Source organism: Morus notabilis, unplaced genomic scaffold, assembly GCF_000414095.1.
Source record: "Morus notabilis unplaced genomic scaffold, ASM41409v2 Scaffold384, whole genome shotgun sequence".
Lineage (NCBI taxonomy): Eukaryota > Viridiplantae > Streptophyta > Magnoliopsida > Rosales > Moraceae > Morus > Morus notabilis.
Window position 1 is genome coordinate 883,617 of NW_010387635.1, and position 22,434 is coordinate 906,050.

At 37.0% G+C, this 22,434-nt stretch overlaps 4 protein-coding genes across 5 annotated transcripts; 3 read left to right on the forward strand and 1 right to left on the reverse strand.

The window, feature by feature from the left end:
* Nucleotides 1-1,116: 1,116 nt before the first annotated feature.
* LOC21409313 lies at nucleotides 1,117-5,635 on the forward strand. 2 transcript variants are annotated; one of them, XM_024177085.1, is made up of 9 exons: nucleotides 1,117-1,287; nucleotides 1,435-1,579; nucleotides 1,712-1,802; nucleotides 2,562-2,759; nucleotides 2,866-3,098; nucleotides 3,236-3,367; nucleotides 3,806-3,873; nucleotides 4,242-4,303; nucleotides 5,341-5,635. In XM_024177085.1, the coding sequence occupies exons 1-9, from the start codon at nucleotides 1,172-1,174 to the stop codon at nucleotides 5,472-5,474; spliced, it is 1,179 nt and encodes a 392-aa protein (XP_024032853.1). In that variant the 5' UTR covers nucleotides 1,117-1,171; the 3' UTR covers nucleotides 5,475-5,635. The 2 variants fall into 2 exon arrangements, with proteins under 2 accessions (XP_024032853.1, XP_024032854.1); XM_024177086.1 differs by having other exon boundaries at nucleotides 2,586-2,759.
* Nucleotides 5,636-6,122: 487 nt separating this feature from the next.
* On the forward strand, nucleotides 6,123-10,738 carry LOC112095326 (oligopeptide transporter 7-like). The gene is made up of 6 exons (XM_024177070.1): nucleotides 6,123-6,553; nucleotides 6,658-7,255; nucleotides 8,472-9,041; nucleotides 9,419-9,674; nucleotides 9,785-9,967; nucleotides 10,061-10,738. Exons 1-6 carry the CDS (start codon nucleotides 6,517-6,519, stop codon nucleotides 10,673-10,675), a joined length of 2,259 nt encoding a protein of 752 aa, XP_024032838.1. The 5' UTR covers nucleotides 6,123-6,516; the 3' UTR covers nucleotides 10,676-10,738.
* A 2,781-nt stretch (nucleotides 10,739-13,519) lies between these two features.
* Nucleotides 13,520-16,491, forward strand: LOC21409314 (calmodulin-lysine N-methyltransferase). Its single transcript, XM_024177089.1, has 7 exons — nucleotides 13,520-13,785; nucleotides 13,867-14,065; nucleotides 14,361-14,440; nucleotides 14,891-14,951; nucleotides 15,082-15,197; nucleotides 15,354-15,486; nucleotides 16,005-16,491. Exons 1-7 carry the CDS (start codon nucleotides 13,698-13,700, stop codon nucleotides 16,282-16,284), a joined length of 957 nt encoding a protein of 318 aa, XP_024032857.1. The 5' UTR covers nucleotides 13,520-13,697; the 3' UTR covers nucleotides 16,285-16,491.
* Nucleotides 16,492-19,377: 2,886 nt separating this feature from the next.
* On the reverse strand, nucleotides 19,378-21,818 carry LOC21411804 (thaumatin-like protein 1). Its single transcript, XM_024177017.1, has 3 exons — nucleotides 21,468-21,818; nucleotides 20,679-21,357; nucleotides 19,378-20,023 (listed from the first exon to the last, which is right to left on the reverse strand). Exons 1-3 carry the CDS (start codon nucleotides 21,517-21,519, stop codon nucleotides 19,801-19,803), a joined length of 954 nt encoding a protein of 317 aa, XP_024032785.1. The 5' UTR covers nucleotides 21,520-21,818; the 3' UTR covers nucleotides 19,378-19,800.
* Between the last annotated feature and the right edge of the window lie 616 nt (nucleotides 21,819-22,434).

Below are 22,434 nucleotides of genomic sequence, written 5' to 3' on the forward strand. Positions count from 1 at the left end.
CAAAAGAATTAATTTAATGTACACGAGAAGGGCATAACTCGTAAGAGGTGGCCGTCAAAATGAAACTCCGTCAAGTGAAAGTTGTTGAGTTCGAACCCTCGGCTTTTGATGTCGTCGAAGGAGAATGGGTCCAAGAGGCAGAATTTTTGTTGTCGTAGGCCGTGGAAATGGGGGAGGGGTGTTGGACCTTGAGGAGGTGTAGGCAGCTGCTGCTTCCGGTTTTATTGTCGTTGTCGTTTTTGTTTTCGACTAGGAAAATGGGGTTTTAAGTATATTACCCTCATTGATAATTAAAGACGCAGTGCATGTTACAGTGTTATTGTTGTTATTATCTTGTCTACGTTACGGGTGTAAATATATATGAACGACAAGAGTTACATGATAAGGACCTTTTATAGCTCAAACTTCAAGGGGGCAAAACTGACTCAGGGATTTTCTATGGTTCATAGCGATACAACACCCAAAATGTCCAGAGAAATATATTTGATTAAAAGGTTATTCATAACTGTAATAGGATAGATTATACAATGTTGCTTATAAGCATTAAACTTAACACTCATGAGGAATAGTAAACTTTTATTTGGATATCTAACAATATGGTAGTAAAAGAATATTCTCGGTCTCGTCTGTCTTTAAACGGGGATTGGTTTAAAGTATACGTGTTAAAGAATATTTTCCCTCCCCGCTCTTGTCCCCCGCGCCCCCAGTGTTAGTATCACTTTTTTTATCATTCTCTTTGTCATTTTCTCCATATACCGTTTGACACATGAACTCCACTAACACGATATATTAATATATTATTATTTAAATAAAAAATGAGATAATAAAATATACGTGTTAAACAGTAAAATACTGACAAAAAGAGTAATACTATCGTTTCTTGTTTTAGAATTACCAATACCAAAACTGTAATTTTCTTTTTCAAAATTATGTTTGATGTCGTTTGAACTTTAAACGACGTGTTGTATGTGGGATTCTTTTTTGAATAGACTACTCTTTAATCTTTGGATGTCCCATACGAAAACAATGTCGTTCCTTCTATGGGGGGGGGGGGCAAATTTCTCGTCTCTTCTTCTCCTTCCCAGGATAAAGAAAGCACAGGAGCAAAAAAAAAAAAAAAAAAAAAAAAAAAGAGGAAAAAGTTAATCTTCGGGTACTTGTTGATTGATTGATGGAAGAAGAAACATCAAGATTACCATTACCAGAGGCATTTGTTGAATTTCTGGAGGCCAATGGGCTCAACCCGTCGATTTACTCCGCCACTGATTCAACCCCTCGTTACATAAGGTAGCCACTTCAATAATTCTTCTCAAAAAGTGAACTTTTGGCTTTTATTTTATTTTCATTTATCATTTTCTGTTCATATTTTGTTTTGTGCTAATTTTCTTTTTTGTTTTTAAAATTGTTATGGTTTTGTTCGTAATCTAAATAAAGGCTAAAGCTTGGTTGTGAAGCGGAAATAGAAGAGTTTGAAAACGACATGGAATGTAAGCTTGAGAAAGTGGGTTGGTTGCCTGGTTTTTATTCTCTTCCCCAAAATATTCATATCGCCAACTCAAAGGCATACAGAGAAGGAAAGGTGAGAGGCACTAAAACCAAAGAAAATAATTTTTTTTTTTATTTTGTTTTCTTACTTAATCAACGATTTTGAAGAAAACCCAGAATTTTATTTGGAGAAATGTTTTGTAAATGTGATTGTTTGGCCTCTCAGATATATGGAATCGATGCAGCTTCTGGAGCTGCTGTTTCAGCTTTGAATATTTCAGCTGGTGATCATGTTCTTGATCTTTGTGCCGCTCCTGGTAAGTCTTCATTTTGGTGGTTGTTATTTATTTTTGGTGTTTGATAAATCTTGTTCTCTTTTAGAAGAACATTAATTGGAATGATAAGTATTTCATGTGGTCTAAACCAAACGCGTCTTTCATGACCTTGGTCAATATGTTTGAGGTGAATTGACTTTTATAAATTGGCTTGTACTAGTGGTTTTGCAAGTTTTGGTATTATATCAATCTCGCTTAAGAACTTGTTTGATAAGAGGGAAAAGTGGAAGGAATGATAGAGTTATGGGCACTAGTGAAGTGATCTTAGGACCTGCAGTTGTTTAATAGGAAGGATTAGAGAAGGGAATAGGTCGGGTAATCAATTATCCTTCAAAGAAAAAAAAAAAAACCGCAATTTTGATCCCTCTCAATTTAACGGGGTTACTTGATGATTTTTTTTTTTCTCTCTGTCTCTCTCTCTCTCAAGAAAGGAACTTATCTGTTTATTTGAATTATGGTCTCAAGTCATTTTAGTATCACTCGTTAAGGATAAAATGATAGTTGTACAAATAAAATCTTTTCTATCCTTTCTCTTGCATTCTATAACGAACGAGGAAGGTGATTTTGTTTTCTTTACTTCCTCTCATACCATATGCCATAAGGGAAAGGTTCTCTCCCCTCTCACCAAACAAGACCTAATGTTTGGTAGGCATATTAGTTTTAACACTTTACAATGAGTTCTCGAGTTTCTCATGACTTACTTTCTTAGTTGCTTTTGTTTCTCATGTCTTTTATCTTCAGGTGCTAAACTTTGTATGATGTTAGACCTCCTAGGGGATTCAGGTTCTGTAACCGGCGTTGATGTCTCAAGGCATCGTCTAGCAGCCTGCAGGACAATGCTTCAGAAATACGAATTGGGCGAGCGCTGCCGGCTTTTTGTTGCTGACGGAACAACATTCTCTCTAGTTCCTATCAGAAATCATCCAGATTCTAGATCATGTAATTTTCCAGCATAATTGTTTAGTTTTAAACTTCAATTTTGTTGATGCTTTGAAATTATTTTTCATGTTTTTGATGCATTATCATTCCTTCTAGAATTTTGTAGGTGAATCCGCATTCAGAGAAAATGTCGAGCGATTCAAGGAGTGGACGTCGAAGAGAACATGGAAGGAGAGGAAAAAGGCGGCCCGAGCAAGAGAAAATGCTTCTATGAATCCGGAGAATCAACAACCAGAGTTGATCTTTTACGGTGGGCTTTCTGGTGTGGTTGGGCTGAGTAAAAATGAATTATATCAAACTCTTTGTGATAGTGAGATACTGAGCTTGGGTTATGACAAGGTGTAAATTGCACCTACTCCTTTTTTTTCCTCTTGTAGTTCCTTTTCTTGTACAACTTTTATTCCACTTTGTAGTCTAATTTTTTTGAGTCGACTGTTTCTCAATTTTGTCTCCACCATTCGATGGATTTGATTCAGGTGCTAGTAGATGCAGAATGCACTCATGATGGATCAATTAAACATATCCAAAAATTTGAACATTGGGGTTGGAAAACTCTTCAACGCCGCGTATTGGATGCAGAGAGAACTGATAGCTTAACTTTGCTTCAGGTAACTAATTTTGATCTGTTAATTGGATTGAGCAATGTCTTTCACTTCTACTGGTAATGTACACGAATGTCACCGAAAGAGAACTGTCAACAAAATAAGAGAGGTAACAAGTCCCACTCTGATATGTGGCAGTTTAAATATACCGCTAATATGTAGTGATTGTGTCACTAATGGCGATAAATAGTATTTTTACAGTTTTGTTACATTTACTTGTCAAATTTGCTACTCTTTCAATTTCGTTGCAGCTTCTTATTCATCTTTTCTCCTATTACGTTTGTTATTTGCTCGATAAACAATGATCATCGATCATTGTCTCTCGGCTTTTGTCAAGAACTGATCCTTCCTAGTTAGAAATGAGTTTTGTTCTGACTTTTACATTTGAATTGGTGCTTTCTTATACACAAGTAACAAAACACGTGTTTTCCTTTTTGTTTGCAGTTGAAACTCCTAACAAACGGTTTTAGGTTGCTGAAAGCAGGAGGGCTGCTTGTCTACAGTACTTGCAGGTGTCCTTTCTGTTGGTTGTATGATATATTATACACACACACATCATGTATGTATGTATGGGTATATTAAGGCCAAGATCATAGTGTTTCATTAGGAAGCAATCCGTCAAATCATAGCTATCTGATTAACTAGAATAAAAGTTAATTCGATGGCTTAGTGGTATAAGAGAAAATTTAAGTTTCTTAAGTAACACCAAAGGTTTGTTATTTATTATTATTGTTATTGTTTTTTTATTTTTTATTTTAATTTACTATATGAATGTTACAAAACCACGTACGAGGGACTAGATTTTTTAGGAACTGCAATAAAATCTTATAAACATATATTGTATATCTGCATACTTAGTTCGTCCTTTTTTGTCAAGTAGTTTGACAGTTGCTCAGAATGAAGATGTGGTAGAGCAATTTCTCAAGGAGAACCCTTCAGCTGGTAAAGTTCTTCTTACTTGAAATCTCTCAATTTCGGAATAGGAATAGAAAGGATCTGTGTAGTTCCAAATTGAATTTTTCGATTAACACTTCAGGCTTTTGCTGTGGTAAGTGGGAAGCGTATGTAAAACTAACCTTAGAAAGGTGCAACATAATTTTTCGATGTTATTTCTTTCTAATGTTAGTGTTATGCTAAATAAACGTAATATTACTTTTAGGATTATTCTCACTGGTGCTCTTGAACTTTGGTGTCATTCTTAGTTTGTCCCCTAAACTTTAAAAATTCCCACTTTGCCGTCTAAATTTTGAATTTTTCTCATTTAGCCCATTTTATTGTAATTTCTACTAAAATCAACTCAAAATAGAGGAGATTAAGTGCGGCCATGTGGTTTTTATCTGTTTCTTTTTAACAAGAATTCAACAGAAAGGTCACGTGACTTTATTATTCTCTATTTTTTGTCTGTTTTTAACAGAAATTGCAACAGAAGGGATTAAGTGGGAACAATTCAAAATTTAAAGATAAAGTGAGAATTTTTAAAGTTCAAGAGACAAATTGAGAACAATCATAAAGTTGTTTAGGGACATCACTTATAATAATCCTTACTTTCTATATTACAGGGAAAGTAAGAGCCCGAACATTTATAATATAAATTAAGGGCCCGTTTAGTTTGCTGATTTGAGTTTTTAATTCGAGTTGAGATGTGATTTTATGTGAGAATTTTTTACTGTAGCAAAAAAGTTAGATGTTATTGTTTGTGAGAGCTTTTTACTGTAGCAAAATTCGAATTCTAAACTCGAATCAGCGAAATGAACGGGGCCTAACTTATTAGACCTGTCACATTGTGCGATGTGCGACCAACATAAGTCCAGTCATTGGACGTGGTAATGTTGCAGGGCCACGACATATAGACAGCAAGAAAAACAAAATTATTTTTACAATCATTAATCATTAGTGTCGTGACGTCTCTTCCTAAAAATCCTTTAGTGATTGATTTTAGTGCGAGGTCGGGCTCGTCACTTTCAATTTTGATATTGCAGAGTTGCAGGAGATAGACGCTACCAAAAGTTGGCCCTGTGGAAGCGGAAGGATACCAAAGACCTTGCGTTTTGATCCATTAACGTCGCAAACTAGCGGACTCTTTGTAGCTAAGTTCACAAAATTAGTCATTTAAGTTCTCTCTGTTTGTTTTTTTTTGTTTTTTTTTTTTTTTTTTGGGGTATTTGGAAATTTTCCCTCCAGCAGAATATAAGCAGACCCCCTACTCCTAAGTCCCACCCCTTAATTTTTAAGAATCTTGTAGGATCACCTTTAATCTTGTTTTAATTTGTAATGTGCTCTTCTTTTTTTTTTTTTTTTTTTTTTTGAAGGAAATATGTAGTGGGTTTTGTACACACTATTTTATATTGAATAATGGTAAGTATTTAATTGTTTTACCAACCATAGAGCCAACTTCTAGCAAAAAACTATAGAGCAAACATAAATGGCAATAAAGTATTCAGCACAAAAAAAAAGTGGCAATAAATAAGTATTATTATTAGTTTATATGTCCATGAAGTGTGATTTAATATGTGTTAACGCAGAATGTTAAAGAATTTATAGTAGGTGCAAGATATATATATATATATATATCATCAATCATATTGATGATATACAATTCTGAATTGTCAAAAAAATTTAAGGGAAATAAAAAAAAACCATTACACAAAATTAGCTAATTGTTGGTTCATAAGAGAATTTTTGGGATTTTTTTTTTTCCAATAATTGTTGTTACTTTTCAACATTTTAAACCTCATCAACGAGAAATGTATCTTCCCAAAAAATGGGCATAAATACATTGGAATATGTAGATTTTTTTGCATGGAACTGAATTTAGAGAAAGGCGGATGGATCACTTTTCAACTTAGCTTAGCTGTCACGTTGTTTTTTCCTCATTAAATTATCCTCGTAAGCAGTGACATAAGCAGAGACTAATAATCATAGAATTTTCATACACAGCGTCTTTTTTGGAAATTAAATTAACGTCCTTAGAGTGCGAATATCCACACCGTCCAAAAACCCCACGGTCTCAATTGAACGGTCACGATTGATCACCACGTCGATGATCACATCCTGGGCTAGCCTAACAAATCGTAGCCCAACTTTTTGTATCCAAATGGGCCTTGGACTCTGATTAAAGCCTGGTTTTCTCTGATCCAATTGAGAAGAAGAACGAGATGATCGATACCGAGCGCGAAATCACAGCTCCATTCGGTAAGAATTTTTTCTCTTTCCCTCCATTGTTCTTTCACTTTCTCTCTTAATTTTCCGACCATCCAAACACTCTTGAAACCTCCGACATTCTTCTTCCTCCGCAGTTCCGAAGGGCGACAAAGCCTCCGAGTCCGATCATGCCGCCTCCACGAGCTCCACCACGCCATCGCCGGGGGAGAATTCTCCCATCGAACAAGTCGCTCTTACCGTTCCGATCTCGGACGATCCCTCCCTCCCGGCCGTCACCTTCCGAACGTGGACCCTCGGGATCGTCGCCTGCCTCGTCTTGTCTTTCCTCAAGCAGTTCTTCTGGTACAGGAAAGAGCCCATGTCGCTCACGTCGATCTCGGCTCAGATCGCGGTGGTTCCAATCGGCCACCTCATGGCGTCGGCGATCACCGATCGAGTGTTCTTCAAGGGGAGGAGGTTCGAGTTCTCGCTTAATCCGGGGCCGTTCAACGTGAAGGAGCACGTTCTGATCACGATCTTCGCCAACTCTGGAGCGGATAACGTGTACGCGATCCACATTGTGAGCGCGGTGAAGGTGTTCTACAAGAGGAATCTGAGCTTCTTTGTGGCGTTGATGGTTGTGGTGACGACGCAGGTGCTGGGATTCGGGTGGGCAGGGCTGTTCCGGCGGTTTTTGGTGGAGCCCGCGGCCATGTGGTGGCCGCAGAATCTGGTTCAGGTTTCTCTCTTCCGGTAACGTTTTTCTACCGACTATCCCCACGTTTGTGGATATTATTGAATTTTTAGTTGACTTTTGCGGTTGAGTATGAAAAGATCAGGATCTGTTTTGAATAGTTAGATTTGACTTTTATCAGTTTTTACTTTTTACGTGATTTTAACTAAATTTAACGTGGAATTCCTACAGTAGAACTAGAAAGCTCTTTTTTTTTTTCTCAACGTGTTATTTTTTGTTTTTTTCCCCTAGGGGTACGGTGTCTACTGTCTTAAATGTTAAAGTGGTAAGCTTTTTCAATGCACGTGTTAAATGTTTATGTACGAAGGACAATAATTTACCTATTAAAGGGCTTCTCCAGTGAGCCAGTCTACCAGTAGAGTTTGACCATTGAATCCGGTCATAATTACGTCAAATAAAATTGATAATAGATTTAACTGAAAAGTAGAGAAATGTTAATAGTTTATTTTTTCAATTTTACCAGAAAAATCCCTTTAAATTATTGATTCTAATCTGGGTGAAATTAGAATTGTATTCTTGAACAAAGGTAATGTTATGCATTTATTAGAGAAAGGAAATGGAAGATAAAAACTGGCCGTGTAGCATTAGTATTCTATTTTGACGAATCATTTATACATTTCACTTTGACACCCATAAATTAAGTTATTGAACAGGAATTCATAATCTCAGATTCACCTTCAATAGTAAGTATTTATTATTATTATTTTTTTTTTAACCAATGGTAAGTGATTCACCGTGGATAGTAAGCATTTTTTTTTTTAAATCAATGGTGGTAACTGAAAAATGATATTCAACATAGAAAAAGATTATGCCCGTGAAACTAAAACTCGACTTCTTAGGAGTAAATAAGTTGAGACAAATAGTACTTTAACTTTGACGAAACTTACAAAATTTTGCCACATTTATTTTCATAATAATCATGATTAAGGTTTTTTTTTTTTTTAATTCCTTTTAGTGGTGTGTGTTGTTTGAGGTGATTTTTAGTCCCAACTGGATCTTAAACAAGTTATACTGTAGTAGCTAACAGCCTAATATTTCACTCCCATTATAACAGAAACCATGAAAAGAACTCGTTTTTCTTAAGAATTCACTTAAAACTTATGGATTAGTCAGTGTTGTAATCATGCTGTGAAACATATATTGCGTGAAGTATTCTTTAGGCGTGTTTTCGTTTCTCTCCTAGGTGCAATTTAGTCACCCACTTCTTTCTTGCAGGGCATTACACGAGAAAGACAAGAGGCCAAAGGGGGGCTTAACCCGGAATCAATTTTTTCTCGTTGCCTTTATTTGTAGCTTTGCTTACTATGTCCTTCCAGGCTACCTGTTCTCAAGGCTAACGTCCCTATCTTGGATTTGCTGGATATTCCCCGCTTCAATCTTGGCCAATCAGCTAGGTTCAGGACTTCGTGGTCTCGGTGTTGGCGCGTTTGGATTTGATTGGTCCAGCATATCCTCTTACCTCGACAGCCCACTTGCCAGTCCATGGTTTGCCACTGCAAACGTGGCCGTTGGGTTTGCCCTTATGCTCTATGTCATTGTCCCTGCTGCTTATTGGCTCAATCTCTACAAGGCCAAAACGTTTCCCATTTTCTCAGATGGCCTTTTCACGTCTAATGGACAAAACTACAATGTCACAGCAATAACAGACTCAAAATTCCACCTCGATTTGGACGCGTATGAACGCCAGGGCCCTCTCCATTTGAGCACATTATTTGCTATTGCATATGGTTTGAATTTTGCCTGCCTTACTGCCACTATTGTTCACGTTATCCTCTTCAATGGGAGGTAAGCTTGCCACTTTTATTAACTTTGAATGAATGCTTTCTTCTGATTCTTTATACTGCTTAAACTGTCAAGATCAGTAAATACATTGATGAGGAATCGCCATATCAATACCTGCAAAATAATAGCAAAGCTCCATCTTATTGAACTATTTGTTAAACCCATAAACTTGAAAGGTAAAAGTAATATAAACATGAAGTGTTTAGTAACTTTCAATCTTTAACCAAGTCATTCTGTCTGGAGCGCTTATACTTTCTTTATCCGTTTTTAGTTGTAAATAAAGCTGCCTCTTCTTTTTACTTTAGCTGAATAAAGAGCAGGTTGAACTTGCTTGAACATTAAAGTGGGTTATACTGAGTGGGACTAATTTTTGGAAGCAGACAAATGCGAGAGCTAACCAAGTCAGCATTCCAAGAGAAAAAGATGGATGTGCATACAAGACTCATGAGAAATTATGAACAAGTTCCTCAATGGTGGTTCATGTCTATCCTTTTTGTTAACATAGTAGCGACCATATTTACATGCCAGTATTACAATGGCCAACTGCAATTGCCATGGTGGGGCATTTTGCTGGCATGTGGTTTAGCCATGTTTTTCACTCTTCCTGTTGGCGTCATCAAAGCCACAACTAATCAGGTGCAAGTCCACTCATCTTGCCAAAGTTATGCTTTCAATCTCTAACAAAAGTTGGATTTATTTCACCTTTGGTGCCTTATGAGAGTAATACTTTGTATCGGTTCTTGCAGACGCCAGGCTTGAATGTAATCACAGAGTATATCATTGGATATATATACCCGGGATATCCCGTTGCTAACATGTGCTTCAAGGTTTATGGCTACATAAGTATGAAGCAGGGGATTGCATTTTTGCAAGACTTCAAGCTCGGCCATTACATGAAGATTCCTCCCAGATCAATGTTCATGGCACAGGTTTCAACATCCCATTTTGCTTCCCAAAATGAAGCACAAATAACCACTTAATAATAAGTTTTCTAACCACTTTAAGAATGTTCTTCTTATCAGGTAGTGGGTACTATCATATCAGCATTTGGGCATTTAGGGACAGCGTGGTGGCTTATGGACACAATCCCAGACATATGCGACAGGGCGTCGCTTCCAGCAGATAGCCCCTGGACGTGTCCCGGTGACCATGTCTTCTACGACGCATCCGTCATCTGGGGTCTGGTCGGGCCTCGCAGAATCTTTGGAGATCTTGGGTATTACTCTTCCATCAACTGGTTTTTCTTGGTTGGTGCAATAGCTCCCGTGCTAGTTTGGCTTGCACACAAGGCCTTCCCTAACAAGCATTGGATTGGACTCGTCAACATGCCCGTGATCTTTGGGGCTATAAGCAACATGCCCCCAGCCACTGCAGTAAACTACACCAGTTGGGTTCTTATCGGATTTGCCTCCGGTTTTGTTGCTTACAGGTACCACCGCGGCTGGTGGAGTCGCCACAACTATGTGCTGTCCGGCGCACTTGATGCTGGATTAGCCTTCATGGGGGTGTTGCTTTACTTGTGTTTGGGAATGGAACATGTAGGCCTCAAATGGTGGGGAAATGACTCGGAGGGTTGTCCCTTGGCTTCTTGCCCAACCCAACAAGGGGTTGTGGTTAAAGGATGCCCACTTGTATGAACAATTAGGGAATTGATATGTTTCAATTTGTTGTATTTATCTACGTTATTCTTCCACTGTAAACAGCTGTATATAGTTCATGCATGGTATAATTTGAAATATATAAACGACAATCATAATAGCCCTTTCCTTGGTCCTTGAGTTTGGCCTGGAGGAGTCGCTCACTCGCTAGTCATTGAAATTGGTAATGTTTTTTTTTTTTTTTTTTTGGTTGAAAAATTAATGATGTACTTGGGCCATCAAGAAATGTTTAAAAAAAGAAAAAAAATGTGTCATCCTAAAACAACATAAAAGGGGAAGAGGGGACTAACCCCACAAAACGACATAAAAACGGAAACGACAAGACAAATATTATCAAAGTAAACCCATGATACCCATGAAAAATGATGATAAGAATTAAGAACCCCACTTTATTAGAAACGACATCAAAATGAGAAACGATAGTAGTGTATACAAATGACATGAGCTGTGAAAAACGACAACGAGAGAGAAATAATGTCAACAGACGATAATAACATTAAAAAAGACGTCAAAATCAGAAGCAAACAATAAACGACAATAACTTTAAGAACGATAAGAATTTCTAAAAACGAATTTATCTTGGCAAGGAAGAATAAACGACAGATAATAACGCAGATAGAGTCGAAGACAATAGAGTAAAATACAACATAAACTTGGTAACCCCAAAAAACGACAATATCATAACAACAACATTATTTGAGTAGACGACGTTAACTTTTAAGAATGAGAACAATCTAATACATGACATGGACAGACTCGGGAAAGTGATAATAACATAAATACGACATAAAAAATGTAGACAACAATAGTATCAACTATGAACGATCAACCACCGAGGTTGTCAAAGAAAACGACAACAACTAAAAGAACGACATTAAAAAGCAGTTCGACTGCATTCTAAAGATCGACATCAAAAATAAAGAAACGACAACAACATCAAAAAACGACATGAATTGTGATAACCGCCGACCATGAGAAGATAGTGTTGACGGTGAAAACTCGTCAACAGAAATAGGCCGGGTCACCTCTAGGTATCCTGTTGGATTACCGGCTTGATATTGACTGTATACTCAATTTATGCAGTGAAGTGTTTGTTGTATTTTTAGAATGGTGAGCAATATGAGATAATATGCTTGATGTAGAAGAACACACAAAATTTATAGTGGTTCACTCTGTTAATGAAGAGCTACATCCACTGTGATTTTATATTCTTTTTGAGATTGTTACAATTTACATCAACTGTTGTTCTCTCATTTTCTCTCTCTCAGGAAGCAAACCTCTAACCTGTATGGAGCTTTGCCCCTTTTATAGCCGAGCTTCCTTCATTGGGTGGGTCTCCTTTGTAGGCAGAAGCACTCAAATGGTCTGACTTTCTAGGCCCAGACCGTAGCCCACTAATCACTTTGTGAACTGTTCACTCAGCCAATTAGTCTCATATTACAGCTCTGTTCGTACCTGTAACCCTTTTTTGTCCCCCGTAGGGCGGTTTAAGAGTTTACAATTAATGCATGCATTGCAGACATCTCCCATTTCTGTACGCAACTTGCGATGTCAGGCTTTCTCCTTTTGGGGCATTCCTCTTGCCATCTCTGTTTGCTCAACCTAGTTGTCTTTCTTGGCAATTAATTTTCTCCTGAAGGATTTCCGTCGTAAGGTCGACGGTACGACATGTCGTCGTCATGAGGAGTCGGCGTCCTAAGTTGGGCTTCTTTTGCAGCAGAAGAAAAGGGAGTCCCCAGCGTCAAGGGTTGTTGCCTTTTAAGGAAAAGCATGGCTACGTATCACACTGTTGTTCTTCCACGCGTCATCCACATTTTCCCACACACCAGATAGCAACAATAAACTAAGAATACTGGTAACATTTTTTTTTTTTTTTCCTTTTCTTTTAAAGAACTCAAAATCAGAGGCAACATTAACCTAAATAAATGACTCTATATGTGAGAACGACAAGAATCGCAAAGCGACATGAACACGTTAAAGAACATCAAACAAATATAATGGAACAAACGACAAGAATAGAATAAAATACACTAACGTAAATAAACGACTTCTAGTTTAAGAACGACAAAGATCTAAAAGAAGGCATAAAGTTGGTAAAGGACACCAAACAATAATAGCGTAGAAGAAAGGACAATCATAGATAAACCATATTAAGTTTGAGAACGACACAACTTAATTAATAAAAAACAAAAAACGACAGGACCAGAGGAAGTCACATTATAACCTAATCCTGCTTACATGTTTCAGCTTTGTTAATTATTTTTACTATTATAATTAGGGAGCCACTCAATCCAAAGATGCTTCAAAGCAGAATGCAAAAAAAAAAAAAAAAGGTCCGATAAATGACTATAAAATGGGACGAAAATAATGTCAGCAGAAGCTGCAATGCGCCCAAACATCATCGTGTAAATAGAAACGACGGCAAACTGATCCAACAGACTGGAAGGACGACATTCTTCTTAAAAAACGACGTCAATAAACATCAATAGAATTAACAAACGTTATTAACGGAAGAGTGATGCTCAACTATCTGCACTCAGATCAGCCATAAAACGACGATGACATGAACAAAAACGTGATTACTAAAAGTATTAATAAGCATATGATACGATATCAATCAACTATATATATTAAAAACGGGGAGAGAGACGGGAAACGACATCAGCATGAAAACGGCAATACGCTAAACAAATGACGTCGACCTTCAATTAGAACAACAACGACAACAAACCACAATTGACACGAGAAACGAAATATATTCAAAAACGACAATAAGATAAACATAACTTCACTGGCAGAGCGACAACACGACGTGATGAAGAGAGAAAAGCGACTTAATGGTGCAGACTCAGAAGCTCAATCTCCTGCCTTGGGTCATAATCTAGGCCCATATCTTGTAGCAAGCCTGGCCCATTTAACAGCATCTAGACACCAGACCAGGCCGTTTCCGGCGGTTGAGGAAGAAGTGGCGACGGAGAGAGAGAGTGTTCAGAAAGAAACAATGGAGGACGGAGCTGAGAAAGCTTCGTCTCTCAGATGGAAACTCCTTCGCCAAGCTCTTCTCCGCCGTCGTCCTCCCAATTCCTCAGGTACTCTACCTGAATCTCTCTCTCTCTCTCTCTCTCTCTCGCGGATGATTTTGATCCTCGTTTCGTGTGTGATCGGAGCAGGTGACAGTTCTGAGATCAGTATAAAGCGCGTTTCAAGGAAGGCCAAGCGAGGATTTAACTTGATACCTTGTCAATTGGCCGACGACGCCGACGCCGAGAAAGATTCAGATTCTTCTCCGTCGTCAACGACGAAACAATCAAAAGACGCCACTTTGTGCTTCACCTTACCCGTCGACGAAGCTCCCAAGCTTTTCCTAACGTAACTCTCCGAAATCTACCTTCTTTAACGCATTTGATCGATTTCGAAGCTCAAATTAGATTCTTTTTCTTCTTAAGACCAAAAAACTTATTGATGCCTTTTCTCTCTTTCTAAAATTTTCGTGCTTTGTGATGGAAATTGAGGCCTTTTTGGGTAATTATTAGCAAATTGTTTATATATATATATTATATATAAACAATTTATATATATATATATATATATGCTATTGTTGTTGCGTTTTGGCTCATTGCAAGTCTTTGATGATGAGTTTGTTTATGTTGATTTTTTTATGCAGCCAGAGAGTGAACAATGTGGCTGACCTCAGTGATTTTGAGTTTTGTAATAAACACGAAATTGATAATACTGGCCTTGTATGTAAGTTCCTTTTTTGTACTCCTTTGAAACCGTACAAATTTGCATCAAAATTGAAGATTATGTGTCTTGCTTATTTACGAGTTTAGGACTAATGGGCTTATTTCATATTGAATGTTCACTTTTACGGAAGAATTAAAAAATCAATGCTGATTCTTGAATTCTTGAGGTAAAGTTTTATGCATTTAGTTGTTGGAGACTAATCTATGGATAAGACATCTTAGCAAAATATTTTAAAAGCTCTGCTCACTTGTAGTTAGAAGCTTCAAGGGATTATGCCTTTTTTTTTTCTTTTGTAAATTTCATAAGTTCGGATTTATTAGTGTTTCAATGCAGCTATTACAGTTTCATGTTTGCAGATATATGTACTCAGTCGTAATCTTTGTGATTTCAAATGGGGAATTGTTAATAGCCTCTGTTTGTATGAACTTTTAACTTTACATGTTCCTTCAGGTCAGTGGCCATCAGAAGAGGTTCTTGCATACTTTTGCTTGTCACATGCAGATATGTTCAGGTCTATATAAATGGTTCAATTGCTGTCTCAAAATTTTGTTTGATTGTGATGTTTCATTCTCTGTCTTGGGAACAACTTTAACTTTAGGTTTTACTTACAGAGTTTCTCGACTTTCCCTCTCGATTTTCAGGTCTAAAAGAGTTATTGAACTAGGATCAGGCTATGGCTTGGCGGCATTAGTTATTGCAGCTGTTGCTGAGGCTTCCGAAATTGTAATCTCAGATGGAAACGCTCAAGTAGTCAACTGTATCCTTTTCATTCAATCCGGCTTGAGCATTTAAACTTAAAAGATCATGTTAGTTGTGAAATTCATTATCCGTGTTGGCTGCAGAAGACACTCTCCTACCCACCTCCCCAAAAAGCTGAAATATGAAAGAAAAACTGAGGATCCTTAATGTCTAGATATTGAGCGTAATATAGAGATCAACTCTGGAGCATTTGGTGATACAAAAGTAAAACCCATGATGTTGCATTGGAATCAGGATGAAATTTCAAACATTTCTTACTCTTTTGATCTCATTGTTGCAAGTGACTGGTGAGTTTCTCTCTCCTCTGTTGTTTTCTTAGTGCCACATGCATAGTGTCCTGCACTTTTTCTATTACAAAAGAAAGAGAAGAGAATCAGAGCGTGCGACTCCAAGCACTTACGAATCCTAATTACTAAAAATTATATTGGATTTGCTATTTTCATATTCGGATTTTTTTTCTTCTTAGAAAAGTATTGATGATTTGGACTTGTGTAGTGCTGAGATGGTAGTCACAATGGGCCAACTTTTGTGTGGACACCACACTCTTCTTTCTTAAATTTATCTGACTCATGCCACTTTTTTGTTTAATCAAATAATTCTTCGATGAGTTATTGAGGCAATTGGATGATTATATGGATGCCCTTCTTAATGACCTAGAGATATGTAGATCTTGATGAGTTGACAAGGCACATCTATCTTGTACGTACTACTAATGCATATTTAAGCATAAAATACTGTGCTCGTCAAATCATTATGCTGTTTTTATCTTCTCAATATACTTTAACCTTGATATGTGATTTGGCAGCACCTTTTTTAAGGAATTCCACAAGGGGCTTGCACAACTTGTCAAGTGCTTGTTGAAAAAAGTGGGGCCAAGCGAAGCTCTATTGTTCAGTCCCAAAAGAGGTGATTCATTGGACAAGTTCCTGGAGGAAATCAAAGAAAATGGCTTGCGGGTCAGCGTAACAGAGAATTATGACGTAGAAATTTGGAGGCGTCATCAGAGCTTTGTGAATGGTGATGACTCCTGGCCCAGCTATGAAAAGGATCACTGCTACCCGTTACTGGTCAGAATCATGCGATGATCTTTTGGTTTCGGTTTTCCTAATTCCCTGCACATATTTCTGGCAATTTTGTATTTAAATAACAGGAAAAACTTTATGTTGTTGGTGACCATTTTCATGTCATGCATCCAATTGATGGAACATTATGAAAACATTCATCCTGAATATGATGAAAACATATATGTCAAAATTTTGTGAGTTCCACAAAAAGTAAAATTATTAGTCTTTTGCCGCAACTTATTTATCCTAACAAGTTGAACTACTTTTGCATGATTTGTCGAAAATTTTTTCATGGCATCACTTCATGCACTATTTGAGTGTACTTGCTTGTGAAAAGCAGAGATACAGAAATCCCGATGCACAGACCACATTCTTGCCCCCCAAGGTTGGTGGATCCCTTGCCTAAAACTGCAATATCTCCAAAGTTTTATGTCGGTCATCTTTGATTTATTGACTTGTGGATTACCAAATTGGACCGGAGAGAATAAGGGTAGTCTTTTTTTAATTGACCCAATATGTAAGTGATTTCTTTTTGCAACATGATCTTGAGAACGCACTGAAACCTTTTTGACTGAAGATTCTCTATCTTCATACATCAAGTCGCATACATATTTAGAGCTTTACAATATGACCGTCAAGGATTATAAAGATGGCACTTTTCATAAAGGATGATGTACAACAAAGTCTAAAAGCAATCCAATACTCTGCCCATTATTTGAAACTAGAATATATATATAAAGGAGTGGGAAATCGTCATCTGGCTCCAGATCAGAATCAGCGAGCAATGAGCAAATTTTGTCATTTCTTGGCTCAAATTCTTAGCTCCTACTTAAGTAGTGTTTGATCTCGGTTATGCTTTTGCTCAAGTGGGACTTTCCTTTCATTAAAAACTATATTAATTGGTTTGACAAGGATTGCTTGTCATGTGATTACATCCAATAGGAAAAAACTGAGGATTTTCAGAACGGATTTTCGATGGATTTTGTGCTTCTGTTTCTGTTGTGTAGAAATAACAATATGTTCAACGAGGGAGTAATTCATTAAAGGAACAAGGATGTCGGCAGGACGTTTGTCTCAAGTGTGTTCAAATGTGTCTTTTTCATTTGACTATTGTTTCTTACTTTCATAATTATAGAGCTTTAATGTCTCATAAAGAACCCGAAATTTGTTAAGACACACTTTCATGGCTTATTTTCATTGAAATCGAGAAATCCTAACCACCACTTACGTCACATTGCATCAAAACTAATGCATAACATCGTTTGGCGTTGTTTTCTCGAAGCCGCTTTTGGCTTCCTGCGTCCAAAAACTATTTTTGTTGAAAGTGTTTGAATAATTTTCCATAAGAACTTCTGATCAAAATGGTTTATAAAAAAAAGCTTTTCTATTAAGTTAATTAAGACTTTGAAAACTTCATTCTATCTTTATTCATTAATTTTCCCAAACGGTAACTGAAAAGACACAAATTTTACAATTCCGTTTTGTAGCGGCATGTGCAGTGTTCATTTAAATCATTTATAATAGCGCTTATACCTTTCTTTTTTGCCATAAATAGTTTTGGTGCATGGTTGCCACCAATATTTTCTGTTCCTTTCCACTATCCCTGTTTTCAACCAATCACCAGTTTGTTCATATTTTGCTCTCTACTTTCGGTACACTTGGAAATGGTGAATCACAAAGCACCACTAAAAATGGACATCAGTCATCGTCTTATCTTCAAGGGAAAAAGTAGGTCTCTCTCTCTCTCTCGTTTCTTTGTGTGGTTCCTTCCCCCACACAAGTTGATGAGGAACAACCTCTTACATCCGCTTGCCTAGAATCTCAAAGGCTAAATGGGACAGCAATTTGGATCGTTCTCACACTGCACTGCTTTTTTAGCTTTTGTTTGCTTCTCTAGCAATAACGACATTTTAACTTAGAGAAATGCTAAAATCACTCTTTCTGATACTATTTTTATCATTTTTCTGTATTTACTGTTTGACACGTAGATTCGACTATCTCATTCTTTAGTTAAATAGTAATATATTATGTTAATAGAGTTCACATGTCAAATAATGAATGCTGAAAGTGAAAAAAAAAAGAGTGGCATAAAGAGTGACGTTGATATTTTTCATTTTAACATATTCCTACATAACAATTATCAACCATGCACTATTTGAACAACTTTCATGTTCACGTGTCTCTTCAACTAGAGGGAGAGAGATGGCGAAATTTTGGACAACCCTCTTCACTTCCTAGTGTCAAAATCATCAATTTAAACCGTGCAAATTGCAATGCATATCCGTGATTAAGTGTATATACAAGAAAAGAGTAGTAATCAGTCCTCTAAAATACGCTTTTAAATTTATTGTTTAAGAGAAATGTTGGTATTAGAGGATTTTGCTGTTTTCACCTGAGGTAGTGCTTATCCTTACAACATCCTATAATGATAAGGTGGAAATACACTTCATAATACTATCAGTTGTTCCTACTTTATTTTTGTCCGGTGGCCTAGTTTCAAACGGCTAAATTAATGTAGTTGATTTAGATATGGTTGTTTCCACTTGAGTCATTTTGATAAAAGTTTATTATTAATTGCCATGCATGATCATATGTGTAACAGTAAAATAAAATTATTAAAACAGTAAACAGATAAATAATATTTTCAATCCTAAAAGTGGCTCATTGGTGTATCTTTCACTCATTTCATGATTATATTTTGAATGAGATTTGAAAGCTAATACCTTTTAACAAATTGCTTAAATTTCAAAAGTGGCTTATTGTTCATGATTATATTTTGAATGGGATTTGAAAGCCAATACTTTTTTAACAAATTGCTTAAATTTGTTTGACAAAAGTGGCTTATTGTGTATCTTTCACTCGTTCATCTTGCATGATTATGTTGAAGAATTGGTTTTGATAGCCCAATACTTTTGAACAAATTGCTTAAATTTGACATCGTAAATGGTACATCTGCACTAAACTAAATTCAGACGGACAATGATTTCACTAATTAATATATCCTCATAAAGTTATCCACTAATTGTCATATTTTTTTTTTTCACATCGTTCTTCCTAATTTATTCAAATCAACCTAAAAGTTCTCAAAAGCATCGAGATTAAAGCAGGAAAGAGTAAAACACAAAACCAATCTTCACGTGTCCCACTTAGCTTTACCATCATCTTACTTCATTTTTCCACTTTCCTAGTAAACAGAGACAAAAGACTTAAAAAAAAAAAAAAAATTGCACACATCTTTTCTTTTCTGGAAAACAATCCAATCCTGCTTGATCATATCAGTAAAGTAGCCTTTTGTGTACGAGAATCGGGGGATTATTCTATTTCTAAAACAATATGCTTACACTTGCACTATATTTTATCTATGATTGGAACATTAAATTATGTCGGACTTGGAAATGGGCGGTTTACAATCTTGATTCTCTGTCAATTTTTCTCATGACCAGGCACTACCCAGGTCATAGTGACGTTTCACTCTTCCTGTATGCCTCTAAAGAGTTACCTCAAGTGGAGAATTATGGGACTTTACTTTAGTAACTATCACAAGTGCAAAAATGAGAGAATCCAAGACACCACCAAAACAATAGCTGTCTCAAAGGCTAAAGGACGTGTTCTGATTGCATCCCCGGTTGCCAAATTGGCTAGCCATGAACTAGCAAATGAAGCCTGCTGAATTGTTCCCGAGTCCGACCCCGACCCCGACCCCGACCCGCCGATTGTGGTTCCAGTTGCCACCGGTGAGGAATCCCTTGAGGATTTCAGACTGCCACACACCAATGAAAGAGAAAGAAAACTAATTAGTAAAATAAGAAAATTCCATGATGGTAAAATTAAAATCCTTTTGTAATTTCAGATTTCTTTTAAATGTAATTTCAGATTTTGTTTTTACAATTTATTATGCCTCCCTTAATTTCTCATGATTTGACAATTTTATCTACATTTTCTTTTAAATCAAATTAGCACACTTTAATAAATAAAATTGCAATTCTAACTAGCGTCAATTTATTATGTCTCTTTTAGAGTCCGTTTAATTCGCAGATTTAAATTTTTAATTTAAATTAAGATGTGATTTTATGTGAGAATTTTTTACTATAGTAAAACTCAAATCAGTTAAATGAAAGTGACCTAAATATATCTATTTTTTTAATAAAATCACGTGAGTGAACGAAAAAAATAGAATAAAGATACAAGGCACCACCTGGTGTCAATCTAGTTAAAATGTGTGGCCTCAATAATTTTACTGATTCGAGTTTTCAATTTCAATTTTATTACGGAAGTCACATCTATATTTTTTTTTATTATAATAAAAAAATCTCACATAAAATCACATATTAACTTAAATTAAAAACCAATCCTTAATAATTTCAATTTCTTTTACTGCCATCTTTAATCTAAAAAAAAAGAAAAACTTTCCCCACCTTGGAAGAGAAGGGCAAAATGTGATGGTATAGTCAGCGCCGCTACACGTAAAAGTACTCGTGGCATCATCAAAAGCGTAGCTATACGACTTGGGGCACGCCGACTTGAACAGCTGCGAGTACATCGACGGCTTACACGCCGCCGGTGTATTATACGCGCCGCTGCAACAGTACTCATCCGTCCCAAACGCGCCGCACGCACTCTTGCACGCTCCACCGCCGTCGGCCCTCAGTTCCGTCGGGCACCCCCTGTTGAGGTCCACGACACACCCCGTGGACGCGCACGCGCCCGATCCCCCGATCCCTTCCACGACCATCGGGAGGTTATAACCGTCGACGAGGCTGACGTCATAAAAGTCCTGCGATCCCGAGCCGAGCGTGAACTCGGCGAGCGTCGCCGGCGGCGTGGCGCCGGCGCCATTGCACTCGAGCCCGCCGGGGGCGCAATCGCCTGTCGCGCACGAGCCCCGGCCCGAGCCGTCGAAGTTGCAGCCGGTCCGGCCCCAGAACCGGCCAGACCAGCCGGTCGGAGCCTGGAAAACTCTCGAACTTCCCTTCGCGAGCTCGAAGCCGGTGCTGTCCAGCTTAGGACTGCCGGCGCTGGCGAGAATTCCAGGCCACACCGTGAAATCACACTTGTTTTTGAACGTGAATGTAGCTCCCGATACCGAAATTACCCCTGTGGATTCACCAAAAAAAAAAAGAAAAAAGAAAAGATGTTCATGACTAAACTCCATGATTAGAGCTCAAATGGCGAAGAGTTGCAGAACTGGAATTATCAAATTTTACCTCTGGAAACGATCAGAAGAACAAGAAGGAAGCAATTCGAGAACAAAGCCATCGAAAAGACGCAAGTTTTTGTCTGAATTGCGTAATGCAGGCTTGAATCGATCGGAAATAGATAGAGAAGTTAGTGATAGAGAAAATGGTTGTGGTGCATTGACGGTTGAACTAAGACAGAGCGTTTTGGTGTAGAAGACGAACGGATTGCCGCCCTGCGTAAACTTTTTTCTTGTTTATTTTCTCGGGAAAGAAACAACACTCTCTCTCTACAGAATGGAGAAAAGAGGAGAGAGAGAGAGGGTGGGAGGTAGTGGTGGGAGAATCGGAATCGTCGGCTCTGCGTCTCTTTTTATAATGGAAGTCAGTAAGTAGTAACCGACGAAAGATAAAGCAACTTATAGTTCATACAAATGAATGAAATTGTAAAAAAGAAAAAAAAATAGTAAGTAATAAAAGCTTGTTAACACGTGAACTTGCAAATTTCCTTTATTGGTCATTTTCGTACAACTCCTTTTTTTCCTAGTCGTTTAAATTTTAAAAAACAGTAATTAATCCCGATGATAAATTTTTCTAATCATTAAATTTATATGTTTTTTAATTTTTATGTGATAGAAAATTTAATCTATTAATATGTTAATGTATTAGAGAATGCTCCTTATTCATACAGTTTTAAAAAAAAAAAATTATAGAGATCTTCTCCTATACATCAACGTACCGGTCAAATTTTTTATTCATCAAATCTACATAAAATCATGTAAATTAAAAAAAAATGTAAATCTAATGGTTAAAACCTGACCTATTTATACGTAGACGTACTAAAAAATCTCCTAAAATTACAAGATGATATTATGAATATGTGTATTATTTTTAGAGAAAAATGTCAAATTAAGAGAAAATTAAGAAAATACGAATAGCAAAATATTATAATATAAAATGCAACTCTAGGAACAATTACTATTTTTCTACATTTAAA